Consider the following 17606-nt stretch of genomic DNA (forward strand, 5'->3'; position numbering starts at 1 on the left):
CTATCTGAAGGTGGGTCTTTAGTTCTAATTTGGTCTTGGCAACTAGAAGTAGGTCGTCTAGGTAAGGAACTATAATTATGCCCTTCAATCTTAGGTGGGCCACTACCTCTGCCATAATATTTGTAAAAATACGGGGTGCCGAAGAGATCCCAAATGGTAGGGCTTTGAACTGATAATGAAGTATTTTTCCCCCCGGGGAACGAACTGTGAATCTTAGATATTTCTGGTGATCCTGGCAAATAGGGACGTGATAGTACGCGTCTTTTAGATCGATCGTACATAAAAAATAATTTTTTCCTATCAGGGGGGTTGCTGACTTCAACGATTCCATCTTGAAGTGTTTGTACTTTATAAATCTGTTTAATCTTTTCAGATTTATAATTAGACGGTAAGACCCATTGGGTTTTTTTATCATAAATAGAGGGGAATAAAATCCTTCCCCTTTTTCTATCTCCTGGACTGGAACAATCACATCCATCTGAAGTAACTGTTGGATGTTGGTCCAGAGATGGAGAGTTTGATTTTCTGGCAGATTTGGATTCTGAAAATGTTGTGGGGGAATATGGAGAAACTCTACCCTGTAACCTGTCTGGATGGTCTGGAGTATCCAAGGGTTCTGGCAGATTTTTTCCCATTCGGGCCTGAAATGGGAAAGTCTCCCCCCCACCTGTAAGTCATTGTTTCCTCTGCTTGTGGTCGGGGTTAGAGAAAAACCCTCGACCTGCACCTCCTTTTGCGTAGCTCCATCTACCTGTCTTTCCTTTGCCCCTAAAGGGAGGTTTCTCTTCCCTGGAAGTACGAAAGGGAAAGGAAGGTTTTTTAGGGGGAATTCTATTAACCGGAAACCCCTTTTTTCTGTCTGCAGCATTCTCTAGTATAGAGTCTAATTCGCTGCCAAACAAAAATTCACCTTGGAATGGGATACCGCAAAGCATAGATTTAGATTTTGTATCCCCACCCCACTGTTTTAACCAGAGAGATCTCCGGACAGAATTGGTCAAGGCCGCCTCTTTGGCCGAAAACCTTAAAGCTTCAGCAGAAGCATCCGCTAGAAATGCTGTAGCGGATTTGAGGAGGGGTAAAGACTCTATAATGGAATCTCTAGAGGTTTTATTTACCAGGTGTGATTCCAATTCTGACAACCAAAAATATAGAGTCCTGGCGACAGAAGTGGAGGCAATGTTGGTCTTAATATTTAAAGAAGACGTCTCCCAAGCCCTCTTAAGTAAGGCATCAGATTTACGGTCAAGGGGGTCTTTTAATTGGGCACTATCTTCAAATGGGAGATCCGTCTTTTTTACTACCTTAGCGACTTGGATGTCGACTTTAGGTATTTCATCCCATAATGTATTATCCTCAAATTGCAACCTATTTCGGAATTCTTTGGGGATAGAAATTCTTTTTTCTGGCTCCTTCCACTCCGATAATACTAAATCTTTTAGTGTGTCAATTACAGGAAAGAAACTTTTCTTTCTGTATTTAAGTCCCCCAAAGAGGTCACTCTGTACTGAGGTTGGTTCTGACGCATCTTCTATTTCTAATGTGTTTCTCAGGGCTTTTAATAAGTTGTCTAGATCTTCGGACGCAAACAAATACTTTGTGTGCCCCTTCTAAGCTTTCTTCCGGTCTATCATCTATAGAACAGGAAGGGAAATCTGAATCTTGATCAGAAGAGGATGACTGAACGTATCTAGGTTTTTTCCTAGGTGGTTCGGGTAAATGAGCAGCAATAGAGGAGGAAACTTCTTCCTTTATTGCGGATCTTATTTCGTCCATTAATGACGATCTTTCCTCTTTAAAAATTTTGGTCAGACAGTCTGAACACAGGCTTTTCCTATAATCCTCGGGTAATTTAGAATTACATAAGCCACATCTTTTAGAGGGTTTTTTAAGGGGTTTATCTCTCTCTCTGTTCTTTCTCTTTAGGTTCTTTCTGCTCTTTTCCCTAAGAGAAGCATACATGATAACAGTTAATAGACAGGTATGAAATGTATGGTGAGAGAGAAGAGGTCAGCCCAGGGCTTGTACTTACGGGTACCAGGACCTGGAACAGGTTGGATGCGTCATCAGCCATATTTGGTGGAAGCACCAGAGCCACCGACTAGGTTTCTCCAGGGACGCTTAAATCTGTTTCCTGCCACGTCTGGAGAGGCTCGTCCCTCCTCCCCCTTCCGGTGAAACCGGAAGCGATCGGGCTCCTGGACTTGAGCATGCGTCCACGGAGCCGGGCTTTCGGGTCCGCCCCCAATGACGAGACCCTGTCGCCTTGATGAAGCGCTCACCGGAAGTCACGTCATTTTGATGACGCGACGCGGCCCGACTTCCGGTACGCGGCCACTCCGGAACCGCGCACCTAAGAAGCACGTGCGCACGCCGTCATCCCTGTCAGTGCCGGAACCGTTCCACCGCCGAGGACCGATGCCCGCTCGAACGCCGGTCCTCCAGCAGAGAAAAGGGCCCCAGCCACAGGTATTTTTCTGGCTGCATGTCCCCCCGCAACCACCCAGCATTGGTCTCCCGGGACCGTTGGTTGGGCTGGAAGAACGGGGGGTGGGGAGGAGGTATATTTTGGTGTTCCCCCCACTCGGTTGTGAGGCGGAACCCAGCAAAAATGTAAAAGTAAAAAACAAAAGGTAAAAAATAAAAGGTAAAAAAGAGAATCTGAATCTCGTGTCTCCCTAGGGAGACTCTCTTGCATCCTATATCCCGTAGGGACAGGAAGACACTGGTGTTGGGTGCTAGGGAGGAGCTTTTAATCTCTTGCACTTCCTGTCCCTACAGGATATAGGAGCATCCTCCAGGTGGGGGCCGTCATGGAACGTGGTGGAAAGAACAGGTTGAAGTTTTTTTTTTTTTTTTTAATCATCAGTGGAGAAGAACTGAAATGTTAAAAATCACATTGAAAAGAATGTTTCAGTAAAGCATCAGTGAAAGTTTATTAAAGCCAGGAAGAAAAAAAAACAATGTGTATGTGTCCATAAGCAAAAATGGGTTATGTGAAAAATCACTGATGTTAAATAGATGTTAAATATGCCACCGTGAATCCACCCTAAGGTGGATATCCAAAGGCACAACAACCTCTTTAATTAAAGGGCAAAAACTAGAGGCATCAACATCTGCATCGTACAGTTCTGTATAGTTTGCATGGGAAAAGGGTAGTCGTCATGCAAGAGCAACATTGCCCAGTTCTTATAATTAGTGAGGGGCCCCAGTGCTGCTAGAAGATGGAATACAGACAGGTTTCTCCACAAGGGCTATGAATGTCTACATAAACCAGAAGGGAGATTATTCCCCAATGGTGATATACCTATGTATCCATGGCAGGACTCCCCTCCCCCGCTATGTTATTAAGTCTACAGCACATTATCTAAAATCTAAGTCATCTAAAGTAAATTATTTATGAGATGAATGCTAGCTACTGTTATCAGCCGGGATATGTTTCCCTGCAGTAAGCAGCGCTACAGTCACTCTGATTGCGGGTAAAAGTCATTCTACTTTAAGACAGCTACTTACCGGCTGCAACACAGATGACACGCAGAGTAGATCTCCCTTCACTTCCTAATAGAAACGTGCAGCAATCATACCCACGTGTGCCTGCTGAACTGTTAACCCGGTAGAACAAAATTCCACGTGAATAGGACTTCCGCTTCCGGGGAGGGAGGAAAACTAACGTCACAGAAGTCACCTTCCCTGTCTTGGAGAACGAGCGCTTATTACAGCCAATAGGAAGGCGGAAATGCTTGACAGGCAGGTCGAACAGCCAATGAGCAGAGCCGGTATATAGAAAGCCGGAGGCAGCGGGCGCAGTAGTTTGCGGTGAAGGGCATTGGTCACACTGGTGCGGATACAGACCGGTAAGTGGTGCTCGACACGTGAAGGATCTTTATGACTGCGGTCTACAGGCACTAGGGCAAGGAGCTGGTTTATTAAATGTCCTGCGGTCTCCTAGGTATACGGATACAAGGCCCCTGCTCCGGTCACCCGTGATAGATGCGGAGTTATAGGAGAGACCTGTCTAACGGGGCTGCAGCCATATCTTCTCCATGGGAGGGCAAACCTGCAGGGAGGCCAGGGCTCTGTTCACACCCGTGCGTCACCTTCTGCTGTTCTTCTCAGTCATAGCCGCAGACGATGGCGATGGACCCTATTGGTCTACTTTTTCAAAGTTTAGTCACTTTACATCTTCCATCCCAAACTTTCTGTGGATGTGATGTGAATATGCACTTAAAGGGGATCTGCCTTGGGGACACTTAACCAGCCACACGTCCTGGTGCACTGCTGGTTTAGTGTCCCCACCATCCTGTATGATTTCCAGGACAGAATAAAATGACTTATACTTACCTTGGTCTGCTGCCCTTGGAGCCCATCCATGTGGATTAGTGCTCCAAATTGCCTGTGCAGGTTCCCTTTAAGGCCCTGTGTTTGAATACAATTTTGACTGTCTATCCACGATGCACCTGGATATCCCCATTAGTTGTCCTGTGATGCATTGATTTGTCATCTGAGCCAAGCAAGAAGTCTTATAACTTGTCTTGTGCTCCATTGACCTCTGTGGGACTTGCAGCTCAGAGAAGCAGTCCCCCATTTTAACGATGACAATGGGTCCCAATGGTTAGAACCCCTGCTGTACGGCATTTAGTGGATGGGGGGGGGGGAGAGTGAATGTCTTTATGGAAAAACCCCTTTTAAAGGGAGTTGTTGCCGCTGCTGTCTGGTCTTGGTATGTGATGTATCCTCTCCAGTGTATTCCTGACTGCCCTGTACCTATAAGGCAGTGAGGCTGCGTTCACACATTCCCACTGAGGTGCCTTTTCTAAGGGGATGGACTTTTACCGATCAATGGCTGCATCAAAAATGTCTGGTTTATATGATTTTGTCCCCTGGTGCAATTTCAACTTACAAACTGTAGTTTGCTGAGTTCGTCTTGTAATGCATGAGAAAAGCAAGGTTTTTTTTTTTAGTAAGATTTGACTGTTTTTGTCTCAGGTTATTAGCCATGGGAGGCCACGACTCTGGAGCACAGCACCACTTCACTGGCATCAAGAAGTACTTCAACTCCTATACCATGGTCGGCAGGAGGAATGTATGTTACTAACAGGACGGGGAGGACTATGATGATTTCTGTGTCTCTCTTTACCCAAGATTCTGTTGTTTCTCTTTGCAGTGTGTACTGGCCACATATGCAAGTATTGCAGCAATCATTCTATTCTTTAAATTAAAACCCAAGAAACAAGCAGCAGTGGCAGATAAGTAATGGTAAGTGGAATAATGTGTAAGATGTCCTACTAGTGGTTAGCAGCTATGCCTGTTGTACATGGGGGGCCGTCATACATGGCAAGTACCACCCACTGAACATGTGCATCATCTTAATCTTTGTAGACATCTAGTCTTTAGGGGGTTTTAATCATTCTTTTTGGATGACGAAGGGCAGGTTCACATTGTGAGTCTGGGAACCACAGACTGTGCCGAGTCCTGTGGGATGGATTGATAGAACTGCTTACATGATAAAGATCTGATGTACACACAAGTCTCGGCACTGTCAAGTTAAAAAAAAAAAAAAAAAAAAAAAAAAAAAAGCAGGAGAGAAAAATCACATTCTGCACCAGGTGTGGATTAAAACATTGAGTCTAATTTAACATCTTCTTATAATAAAATTCAAAAACATTCTTTGTTGATAGCAGTGCATCCTGATAACCATGGGATGAGTGTAGTGGCAGGAAAACATATCTTTAAGAAGATGTTAAAGACTAAATGTTTTAATCCACACCTAGTGCGGCATGCGATTTTTCTCTCCTGTATTAAAAAAAAAAGTAGGAACTCCTTATGTCGTAGATTGCTATAATTAAGGTAGCTCTCTCCCCAGCAGGGATGTTGGACAATTTTGAGTCTCACGAACCAACAGCATTGTGAATCTGCCCTAATCCAGACTGTCAGTATTAGCGTTACAGAAATACATGGAACAGTAAGGAGCAGTCAAAGCTCAGTTCACACCTGTGTTCAATGCTTCACTATTCAATCACAAAAGTAAAGGAAGGCTAACAAATATTAAAATTTCAGACTTGTAATGGCTTCTGTTAGTGTCTGTTTGCACCACTTCTGTTATTTCAGATGGATAAAATAGTACTTCATCCATTTTCATCCATTTTTCTGCTAAAATAATGGTGAATGGACACTAATTTTGTTCTAAGGATCGCCAATACATTTTGTAATTATAGGAAAGAGGCGTCTTGTTTTTCCAATAATTTTACTTTTGCATTTGTTCACAGGCTTTGGAATTTGAGGCCCAGAGTGTTGCAGGACCATCTCCCCCCATGGACTCTCCTTTTGACAAAAAAAAAACTCATTTCTTGTATTTGTATGATCTTTATTTACAAGATATCAAGTTAAAAAGTCTGTACAAAATGAGGCAGCACCATCCTCCGTGTGTCAATGTCATACTTCAACAGTTTGTTTGAGGTACAAGTAAATAAATGTTTCACAAGTCACTACTGTCTCTTTTGTGGAAAAACAATGGTTATTGCTCCAGCATCTATTGGAACCATCTTAGATTTATTCCAGTTGGGGCACTACCACATCCTGGGGCAAGCCACAGTCAGCCAATCTTAACGGCAGTTTACAGCCCCTCGGCATTACTGGACAGCTGCTGCTGTAATATACAGACGGGTTTGTCCATACACAGGTGCTGTAGCATGGGGTAGTGCTAAGAGGTAGTAGGTATGTTTATGTGATAACCAGTCACTGGTTGTGTAGGCATCTCTGGGCACTTTGTGACTTTTAACATCAAGAGTGTCATGTCCACTACTAAAGCTACCCATGTGTGATATGATGGTAACATTCACATGCAGTTTGTTGAACATTGTTGCAGACATCTGGAAACGTCACATCTAGTGAAAGTAACTAAAACCTAATGTCTTAAATTAAAGTAGCACCTTGTATTACAGGAAAGACTAGCAATGCTCAGATTACTTTTATAACAATTGTGTACAGGGCTCAATATTCTTATAAATACTATAAATTATAGGGGTTTTGTGAAATATTGATACTTTGGGAACTTTTGGGAAAGGGGTTGTCTGTATTAATTTTATAAGCATGTGGCTTGGACATAGTCTCCATTATGCTGTCAGTGTAAAGCATGGTGGTATGAACAAGGTGCAAACTATTCCACCCCATGTTTTCTCTATCCACATGGTATATACACATGTCACTAATAAGACAGAGGTTTACTACAATGAGACTGTCCATGCGAGTGCTAGAGGTAACTAAACATTCACAGAATAGGTTGGTTTTGATTAAAATCCCAAGTAGCAGCAAACCAGTTTTTTTTTTTTCCTACTGTTGACATCCAGCAAAAGTAGAACCGCAAGTAAATGGTTATTACACATAATGTAATATTATTCATACAAAATGTTAATACCTGAGCATTCCTTTGTATATGAAACATTGAAAAATTTTTTAGTTGAAATGCAAGGCTGCAGTCTGGTGAACACTATCTGCATCAGAACACGGTATAACAGGTGTAGATGAGGAAGCATCTAAGGTTGGATGACCATATCACCCATTGAAGTGAATGTGGCTGTGATCTACCTGTACAGGCATCACACAGCTATATAAAATATAAGTGAGGAAGCTGCCTAACATGTTACTATGGAATAGATATAAAACTGAATGTTAACTACAAAAACAAAGCTGCATGTGAATGTACTCTAAAAATGCAATAAAAACCAGAACACTAGAAATCATGATGGTAATGTCAATGTTACCTTAAAGAGGACCTGTCACCACCCCAGACTTCCCAAACTGAACATACCGGCATGTAGGCGCTAGTATCATGATTCTGGGGCACTTGGAATTTTCGTTCTAGCCCCCTCTGTTCCCGAGATATGCCCCCTGTGAACTGACAATTCCGATGTCTGTATGGTCAGAAAGGAGGAGCTGCAGCATGGGGGGGCAGGGGGGGTGAGTGATGGTGTCAGCTAAGAGACTCGGCTAAGGGTGAGGGCGCACTGAGCAGCGGCTGCTCGCTCCCTGCATCATGTGTCTGCAGTGCCGAGTGCGCGCAGCCGCTTGTCCCTGGCAGCACACGGAATACAGCGTGATCTCAGGAACAAAGTGCCCCAGAATCATGATACTAGCGCCTACATGCCGGTATGTTCAGTTTGGGAAGTCTGGGGTGGTGACAGGTCCTCTTTAAAGTCAAAAATCTCTTTTATATGCTGAGGCTATGCAGTTACACACACAAAAAAGTGAAGACAAAGCTATCTACACACTTAATATGGGTGGTCCACTTAATATATTTCATACATAACATTCTAGATCAGAAACTATGACTGGAATGACACAGTAGCCACAGCTTAAAGGGGTTCTCTGGGATACAAAAAACAGACCTAGTTTCTCCCATATACAGGTAGTCCCCAATTTAAGGTCAGATATTCAAACGACCTGTAGTTACAAGCCGACCCCTTCTAGTCACTGACTGCTGGGGAAGCTCTCTGGATGCTTTACTTTAATGCTACATCACACCTTACCCATTGTTAAAGAGGACCTGTCACCCTCAAAGCCTACTAAGGTAATCAGCTCCTCGCTCTACCCCATTTTTAGCAGTGATAAACTACTAGCTTTATCTTAACCCTCCGATGAAGCCACCGCATCACCATAGCCTCAGAACCCAGGAACGAGCTCACCGCTCTCTGACGTATTGATGAGGGGGCAGCGACTGCTGCATGAAGCGTGGGAGAAGCAGCACCTTGTTTTAGGGCAACAGGTTCTATGTAAGTGGTGGTACTATACATGTAATAAAGCAGCCATGATTTTTACGGTCCTAAACAAATCCTTTACCTGTATCTGCACCTGTGATAAAAGCCTACAGTGCTTGTAAAATAGATAATATAACCTGTTAAAAATGCTGCAACTTGTTCACAATAACCATAGGCCCAGAATAATAGGATTGTTACATCAGTATAGCTTTTCTGAAATATTTGTAATGTTTTGATATTCCACACAAGTTCAGAACGTTAATGTCATTGATATGGTCCAAACTTCGACTGCAGTAAGTTCACAACTCTGAGCACCTTAATGATAGAGTCTCTGCAAAATAGCTGAACTAGGATTATACTAGGACAGTGCTGTTTTGTGGGGGAAATATAATTATGTTGCACATGTCCAATCTTCTGTATCCAGTATTACTTGTGGACTAACAGTCATTTGTTTTAACCCTAGGTTTCTCTTTGAGTGATTGCAGGCAGCAGTAATCATGTATGGCTAGGGTAGCCTGTACCTGCTCAATTCCATGCTGAATTTAGATATTTTTCCATATAATTAGTGCTACACTTCAAACCCTTTGTCCGTGGGGGAGTTTAGATTCTCATCCCACTTATGGTGAAAGCAAAAGGTTAGATTCACAGACCACAATTGCTCTCAATTGAAAGAGAATTTTTTTTTTTTTGTTTGGTGTTTTACTCTTGGCTATACTGGATAGGTAAATTAAAGCATGATAAACCACCAGGACACTTCCTCAAAGATCCAGGCATCATGACTGTGGTAATCCCATGTGTATTTTCCATGACCTGCTTCCTTCTAAAACATACTTTTAATGTTATAAGTCAGAAGGGCCCAGAGGACACTACCAAAGCTGTAGCTCCAAGGCTATTACATTTTGTAAGAAGAATCCTTAGCCACCCCACACCCGGTGTGATATTGCAGCAGGCAGGGGGAGGGTGCTCCTGCACAGAGTTACAACCTGTAAAGTTATGCACAGAGGGGTAGTTCTGGTAATGCCAACAGGATCCTCCTGGCCTATAATTATTTTAGAAGGAAGGATGCCATAAATAATAAGTCTACCACATTCACAATGCCTACATCTATGAATAATTGCCCCTGGCTCTGCATGCTTTGATGGTAGATTTATTGCAACTAGAGATGCCGAATAACTGTAAGAGAAGAAAGTGGCTAGATAATTACAAGGGTTTTTGGGACTAATCTCATACCATGCTTGAGTTTGATGGTAGATTATCTTTAAAGCAACCCCCTTAATGGAAGATGACCTTAAAAAGAAATCTGACTTTTAAGAGTAACTGCACATATTACTAATAGATTTGCCACTCAACATAAAAAAAAATACTGTAGGAAAACCTCATCCACCCAGCAAATAAGGTACATGTCACTTACTGCCGTGTATCATAGGGTAGAAATCAACAAGGATTGAACTCTACCACCAGACCACAGCAAAAATTGCGGCATCAGAATGTCGGCCAAATTATTTAGGTATAACCTCTAGCCATTCTACAACATGTGCATATACTGTTACCATACTCAGCCCACTACCATCCATAATTCACAGATTATTATTCTGGCTAAATGTAGGATAACACAATCAGATGAGGCACTTCCAATAACGAGACACTGAGGAGTAGGCTCACACACAGGCTTGCTGCCCCTTTTTTGAATATAACTTGCAGGGGTCCACTGTTGTGGATTGAAACCAACTTCCACCTACTGAAATCTGAGACCACCACTGAATTGGCATTTATCATACACAGTTCACATAGACACAAGCACTTAGTGCTTAACTATAAGCGCCATTCGATCACAGCACCATTTCTGCATATGCTTTTGAACCCTGTTGCTTTACACAAAGCCTTGTCCCTAGAGCAACAAAGGCAGTGCAGTGAATGCAAGAGGATCTTGCAAAAAAAAAAAAAAAAATTGACATCAGAATCCCATTTGGTAACTTCATTGCATAAGTTGGCCTAAGCCCTTGGGATGACATTAGCCTTTCACTGCGAGCTATATGCCCCAGCAGACAGGAGGAGGTTTCTTCTTGTGAAATGAAGATGGATAACAGGAGTGGATTTTGTCATGTAAGAGCCAAGCAGCAAGTCTTGAGAATTTTCATGTAAGTTTATATGCCCTGTAGAGCTTGTGAAGTCATCGGTTTCCAGATCTTCAAAAGCTTTTATTGCATCCCATAAACAAACTGTATTATCCATAGAACCTACAAATATGGAAAAAATATATTACTGGAGGAAAGCTTGTTTTGCAGTCTGAAGTGAGTTTCCAAAAAAATTTGAAATTTTGGCAGAAAAGTGGAAGTGCTGTAAAGAGTGAGGCAACATTTATTTATGATAGAACAGTTACAGATTGTTACAGTTGTGCCACTTATATCATGTCATGTCTGACAAACCAAACTAGTATTCTCAAAAGTTCACCATCAAATATACTCTGCCTCAAAAAGACATCGCCTGATTTCTTCACTCTTCTTCCACACAATCACCGAAGTTTGGAGTCCAATCACCATTAAAGTGTTTAGTCAATAAAACCCAGCTAGCACCAGGATTCATAGGCTAAGGACATTTGTTTGTGCACCTGCTCATAGCTAGGGCACAAATTGCATAACTGAAAATGCTAGCGGTCTAAAAAGGAGACTATAAGCAGTATTTTACACTTTCACCAAGTATATGCATAGAAACACACAACATACCTGATGCCAAAATCTCTCCATCGCGACTAAACCTAAGTGCATAGATTGAGTTTGTGTGACCTTTCAACTCTCCAACCATTAAACCATGGCCAATGTCCCAAAGCAATACTCGGGCATCCGTTCCTCCGCTGGCCAGAAACTTCCCATTGGGAGTGAAGGTTAGTGAGTGAATAGGTCCCTGCAGAAAAAATAAAATAAATAGACCAATGAGCAAAAAAAAAAAAAAAAAATTATAACACTGATACAAGTAAGCAGTGCTATACACTATGTAGAGATTACCTTGTGTCCAGTAAATATCCTTACACAGTTCCCATTGAGAACATCCCACATCCGCACTGTCCTGTCTGTGGAACCAGTGGCTACATAATTAGAGTTAGGATGGAAACGAGTACTAATGACATCTGCCAGGTGGCCAGCAAATATTCTTAGTGGCTGATAGTGGTCAGTTGCCCACAAGCTGAAAAATAAAATTAAGAACCAATTAGATTCAGATAAATCAACATATACAACAGTTTCCAGTCCCTAGAAGTTAATGCAATGAGAAATATGACAAATGTGTCGGTGAGTAGATCAGTGCAGAATTAGACATCTGTCTATTCTGTGCCAGATAAAAACTGGAGTCGTCTACTTTATGCCAGTTATTTATCTAGTTTGTCAGACAAGTGGGTAAACAGCCTTAAAAATTACCTAACACCCTCAAAATGTGGAGCCTGGCTTTTCAGGTGCAATAAACAGAATTCTGCAGTAGATTGTTAAATCTCCTCCATTGAGTTTTATAGCACTATCCTTACTAAGAGGAGTTGTGAGATGTGCTCATGTGTACAAGTCCCCCATTTACAAATGTAGGACATATCTATTTCCCCCCTCCCCGCACATGCAATCTACAGTGTTTGCCCACTGGGAGCGTGCATGCTAGAGCATATGAAGAACAGCTCCTAACAGAGCATCACTCTGTGCCATGGAAGTAACTGAGCAGTCAGTATTCACACATGCAAACTAAACCTCCATTTACATGGGGGACCCAAACCTCCATTCCACTTACCGTGCAACTCTGTCATGGCCTCCAGAAACAAAGTAATACCCATATGGAGAGAACTGTGCATCCCATACAGGATAATTGTGCCCTTTGTAAGCTACCAGGCAGGTAAAGGTCTGTAGGCTCCACAGTCGGACAGTGCCATCTTCTGAACAGGATAGCAAGTAGTTCCTAAAAGACACCGTTATTTAAGTGAACAACTATTCTCTGCATAAGTCATACCAGATCTTACGCTAAAGACAAAAATTCTTCCTCACCTGTCTGGGCTAAAGCTAGTTGCATATACAGGACCGCTGTGACCAAATAAAACCTTCATCTCACTGGCAGTCTTTTCATCCATAATTCGCTCAAGAACGTCATCTGATTCTTTATCAATCAAGTTGAGATCTGGTAGAACAACTTAGACATTCAGTACATGTAGCTTCTTTTTCACGATAGAGTGTAGGAATGATTTGAAGTCACCCACATACGATATATCACTAATGAAACAGAAGCAACACTTAATCCACATTACCTGAGGTGCCTTTCACACTACGTAATTTTTTAGGCGTCAGACTCCATACACGCACAGTAGAATCTGCAAAGCCTCCTGCGATCATGCTGGAATCATCAGTCACATCCACCGCACTCAAACCCTACATGGAAAAGTACAGAAGTTTTGAACAAACTAGAAATATCATTTCAATAGCCTTCCAGGGGAAATTAAAAAACATCTTACCTGATAAGCATTGAGGAATGTGTAAAAACATATAGATGGCAAACAATCAGGACCAAGTCGCACTCGTTTTGCAGCTTCCTTCATTATCATAATTTTATCTAGTTTGTCAGAATCTTTCAGCTCTGGGAGAGGAATCCTGGTAACAGAACAGTGCGATGAATAATTAAATTCACAGCATAAATAAAGTTAAATGGAAGCTTTGATAAAGTTGTTTGTAGTAAAAATTTTACTTAAATATAGTCAGGTAAAATAGTCAAAGTGTACGTACCTATTCTGTGGTGGTGCATTAGGGTCCTGTTTTTTACTTTTTGAACCAATACTATCCTTTTTTGGCTTCTTTTTCTTTGGCTTGCCTTCCTCATTTTCCCCTTCTTCATCTTCATCATCCAATGGCACCTCAATCTCTGGCTCTTTTAGAAGCCCATAAAAGACCTATAAATAAGAATGAGAACTAAAGCCTCACTTTGCATAGGGTCCCCCCTCTTCACAACCACACATCCAGGATTCCAATACAAAAAATATATATATATATTTGAAGATAGGTTAAATTTAGAAGCAGGGCTGAGCACTGCGCCTCTTAGTGTTATAGATAGATCTGTTACTTACACACTAGTCATAATAGAAGCACAAACCTTGACTTTGTTTGCTTCCCTCCTTGCCTCTCCAGAGAGGCTGCCCACCATGGCGTCAATCTGTTGCTTGCTGCGTGGCATGCCATCGAAGATATCAATATACAAGTGTTCCTGGACGATACTCCAGATCTGATTGTTCTGTCTCTCCTGTAGATGACGCTTCAATAGCTGATACGAGTCCCGGGATATTCTCAACACAAACTTGCTTGTCCGAAAGTCTAGCATGGTCTCGTTTCCTTTCATGTGCTCTTTTTTAGTGAGACTGGCCAAAATCCGCAGATCATCTTCATAGTAACATTCCTGATCCCCATGAAATCTTTAGCAAAAAATAAAGAATATTTATTGTATATGATTGCTACTAAGCTTTAGTATAGTGGGCAACTACGAGTCTGAAAAGGGAAAATCCCCACCTCCCCCCGGCCCTTAATCCTTCAGGCGAATACACTTCACAAAACAGTATTTTCTGGCTATCATTGTACTTACTTATCAAAGAAAGACTTGGCTTCATTTTCATGCTGATTGTATACGAGCTCCAGATACATGTGTACAAACAGAGGGTAGAAGAGCTGCGACAGCTCCGCGCGGTGACAGTCCAGGACGGACTCAATGAATCTCTTCAGGCCACTATAATACTCCTCGTACAGGGCTGGATCTCCTTGCTGGGTGTAGGCAGACAGGACGGCGCTGACATCTGGCTGATCCTGGGGACCACTGCTCACTGAAGATCAAAGAAAATCCCATGCACTTAGATGTAGATTTGATCCATTCACAAGTAATGACAATATAGTCACTGCTAATCAGTGGGTCAGTGTGTACGGGCATGTGATCTTACACAAACTGTATATTATACAAATAGCTGACCTCCTGCCTGTGCCTCAAACAGTAGCAGAAATACAGCATTGAGCAGTGAGGTGCTGCAGATGAGTGTTTAATATATATAGGGTTAATGTAATGTAATAATTTAGCAGCTCTTGATAATGTGGAGTACAGGCAGTCCCCGGGTTACGTACAAGATAGGGTCCGGAGGTTTGTTCTTAAGTTGAATTTGTATGCAAGTCGAAACTGTATATTTTATAATTGTAGATCCATACAAAAAAAAAAAATTTGGCCCAGTGACAATTGGAGTTTAAACATTTGCTGCTGTAATGGGACCAAGGATTATCAATAAAGCTTCATTACACCTTACAGCTGATTATTGCTGTCTGGGACTATAATAAAGCATCCAGAGAGCTTCACCAGAGGTCAGAGGGGTCTGTCTGTAACTATGGGTTGTCTGTAAGTCGGGTGTCCTTAAGTAGGGGACCGCCTGTACATACATTTATTGCTATGAGCAGGATATGAACAGCATTTATATACAAGTAAATACAGGCAGTCCCCAGGTTACATACAAGATAGGGTCTGTAGGTTTGTTCTTAAGTTGAATTTGTATGTAAGTCAGAACTGTATATTTTATCATCGTAATCCCATCCAGAACTTTTTTGGTCTCTGTGACAATTGGATTTTAAAAATGTTGGATTGTCATAAGAACCAGGATTAACAATAAAGCTTCATTACAGACACCTGTGATAACTGTTACAGCTGATTATTGTAGCCTAGGACTGAAGTACAGTAAATTACCAACATCCAGAGGTCCATTTGTAACTAGGGGTCGTATGTAAGTCGAGTGTTCTTAAGTAGGGGACCGCCTGTATCCACCTAATGAAAATTGTGTCCACTTATTGGATTTAATCACAAGATGAGATTCTTATCTTTAATGTGATACCAGAACCAAGTGTCTATGTACTACAGAACAGAAAACATGGCTGTCTGAAATGATATTTCCCCCCTGCAGCATCTTAGCTGGGCTCCTTATTTTCACACGACTTTGGATGAGATTTTATGAGCCCCCCTGAAGGGGCTAGTAGTTTAGAGAATCTACCACAAGGGGGGGGGGGGCACTATTTTCTGAAGTAGTTCCAGATGTACAATCGCCTTTTGGCGCCAGATGCTGCACTTTTTGTCATCTAAATCTTCAATTCAGCCATTACTGAAATAATTCCTGTGTGTTATTTATGCAGATTGCAGAGGCGACTGGGGGTGTAGAGCAGCCCAAGAGAGCTCCGGGGGAAAGGCTACTCTACCCGCCCCCCAATAGCCCCTGCAAACCCCCTAGCAAAGCCCCTCACTGCAATTAAATTGCGTAAAAAATTATTTCAGTAATGACTAAATAAAAGATTTAGATGCTGCACTAATGGGAATCTACATCAGGAACTACTTCAGAAAGTAGAATTCCTATGGTAGATTTCCTTTAAAGGAAACCTACCACTTGTAGTGGCAGGTTTCCGATGGCAATACCGGGCACCAGCTCAGGGTGAGCTGATGCCGGAGCTTATTTTAGTTAGTGTTTTAAACCGCGGTATAAAACACTTTTTAAACGTTGTAGCCGGCGCAGACAGGTACGCGCTCGGCGCTTACCGTGCGCGCGGCTACATAGGAAGTGAATGAGAGCCGCGTGCACGGTAAGCGCCGAGCGCGTACCTGCCTGCGCCGGCTATAACGTTTAAAAAGTGTTTTAAACCGCGATACCGCGGTTTAAAACACTAACTAAAATAAGCTCCGGCACCAGCTCACCCTGAGCTGGTGCTCGGTATTTCCATCTGAAACCTGCCACTACAAGTGGTAGGTTTCCTTTAAGGAGGTGAAATCTAGTAACAAGATTTATATCAGTATAGTGTAAGAGTGTATAGAGTATATATGTAACATACAAAATATTATGTGAAATATATATATATATATATATAGACTCTCCCTCCGCACATGCCAGCCAGTACATCATGTACCTACCATGTATCACATCTGGTTATCATGGGGATACATCTCACATATAGTTTAGTATGTAATAAATACTCTTACACTAGACTGATATATATATATACACACACACACACACACATCTCCATCACACGCAGAGCCGGTGGGGTCCGTTCACACGCTGCGGTACTCACCTTTCCCGTGGGCGCTGTTGGCGGATGCTCCGGGCGCGGAGCTGAGGGACGCGCTGCCGGCGGTGACCCGGCTGAGGATGCTGTGCTCGGCGCCGTCCGTGTCGCTGTGCTGCTCGGGGCTGAGGCAGTGCGCGTCCTCCCCGTCCAGGATGCCGGTCTCCCGGAGCAGGATGTCCGCGCTCTCCTTCAGGTTACTCTTCTTGAGAAACTGTAGCACAGCCAGCAGCGTCTGCCGGTCCGGCACGTCCGAGCTCCCCGCCTGGGAGGTGACCGCCGCCGGGGCAGCAGCCTGCGGGCTCGAGGGCTTCGGGGAGACCCCATTCCCGTTGCCGAGAGCCGCCTCTTCATTGTCAGCACAGCCCTGGATCTCCGGCTTCACATCCTCCAAGAGCTCGGGCTCCGTCTTCACCGACTCACTCGCCTCATCTGGCGCCGCCGCCATCTTGGAGCGGGAGTTTATTCTGTACGACGTCGCGTTTTACGTTAATAGGGGCGCGGCTATCCCGACTTCCGGGCTCCTGGTGGCCGCTGACAGGACGAGACACAGAGAGGATTGTCCTCGCTAGTGTAGACGGGGACACAGCTGCCGCTAGATGGCGCTCCATGTCACGTCAATGCTGCTGATGCGATTTCTGTGCTTTGCATTGCTTATTCCACGCAACCAAACTGCTTGATTTGATCCTATAGCAAATATACTATACACAAAATCCCATTGTAGATTCCATATAAACTGAATATTCTTCAGTGAAATGTCATATGC

The 17606-nt window shown here is 43.0% G+C and overlaps 3 protein-coding genes across 6 annotated transcripts in view; 1 reads left to right on the forward strand and 2 right to left on the reverse strand.

Moving 5' to 3' along the window:
* Positions 1-3683, reverse strand: part of PDCD11 (programmed cell death 11) — a 43482-nt gene extending 39799 nt beyond the window's left edge. For 3 of the 4 annotated variants that reach the window (XM_072131083.1, XM_072131084.1, XM_072131082.1), the window contains exon 1: positions 3514-3683. The gene's annotated coding sequence lies outside the window, so the exon portion shown is untranslated. The remainder of the gene's footprint in view (positions 1-3513) is intronic. The other variant, XM_072131081.1, reaches the window with a different exon arrangement.
* Positions 3684-3696: 13 nt separating this feature from the next.
* On the forward strand, positions 3697-6485 carry ATP5MK (ATP synthase membrane subunit k). The gene is made up of 4 exons (XM_072131091.1): positions 3697-3854; positions 4987-5083; positions 5165-5256; positions 6267-6485. The coding sequence occupies exons 2-3, from the start codon at positions 4997-4999 to the stop codon at positions 5252-5254; spliced, it is 177 nt and encodes a 58-aa protein (XP_071987192.1). The 5' UTR covers positions 3697-3854; positions 4987-4996; the 3' UTR covers positions 5255-5256; positions 6267-6485.
* Positions 6486-6975: 490 nt separating this feature from the next.
* Positions 6976-17368, reverse strand: TAF5 (TATA-box binding protein associated factor 5). The gene is made up of 11 exons (XM_072131088.1): positions 16847-17368; positions 14346-14580; positions 13863-14178; positions 13499-13662; positions 13231-13366; positions 13027-13147; positions 12770-12899; positions 12519-12683; positions 11756-11933; positions 11477-11654; positions 6976-10990 (listed from the first exon to the last, which is right to left on the reverse strand). Exons 1-11 carry the CDS (start codon positions 17286-17288, stop codon positions 10773-10775), a joined length of 2283 nt encoding a protein of 760 aa, XP_071987189.1. The 5' UTR covers positions 17289-17368; the 3' UTR covers positions 6976-10772.
* Positions 17369-17606: the final 238 nt, after the last annotated feature.

This window comes from Engystomops pustulosus, chromosome 11, assembly GCF_040894005.1.
Source record: "Engystomops pustulosus chromosome 11, aEngPut4.maternal, whole genome shotgun sequence".
NCBI lineage: Eukaryota > Metazoa > Chordata > Amphibia > Anura > Leptodactylidae > Engystomops > Engystomops pustulosus.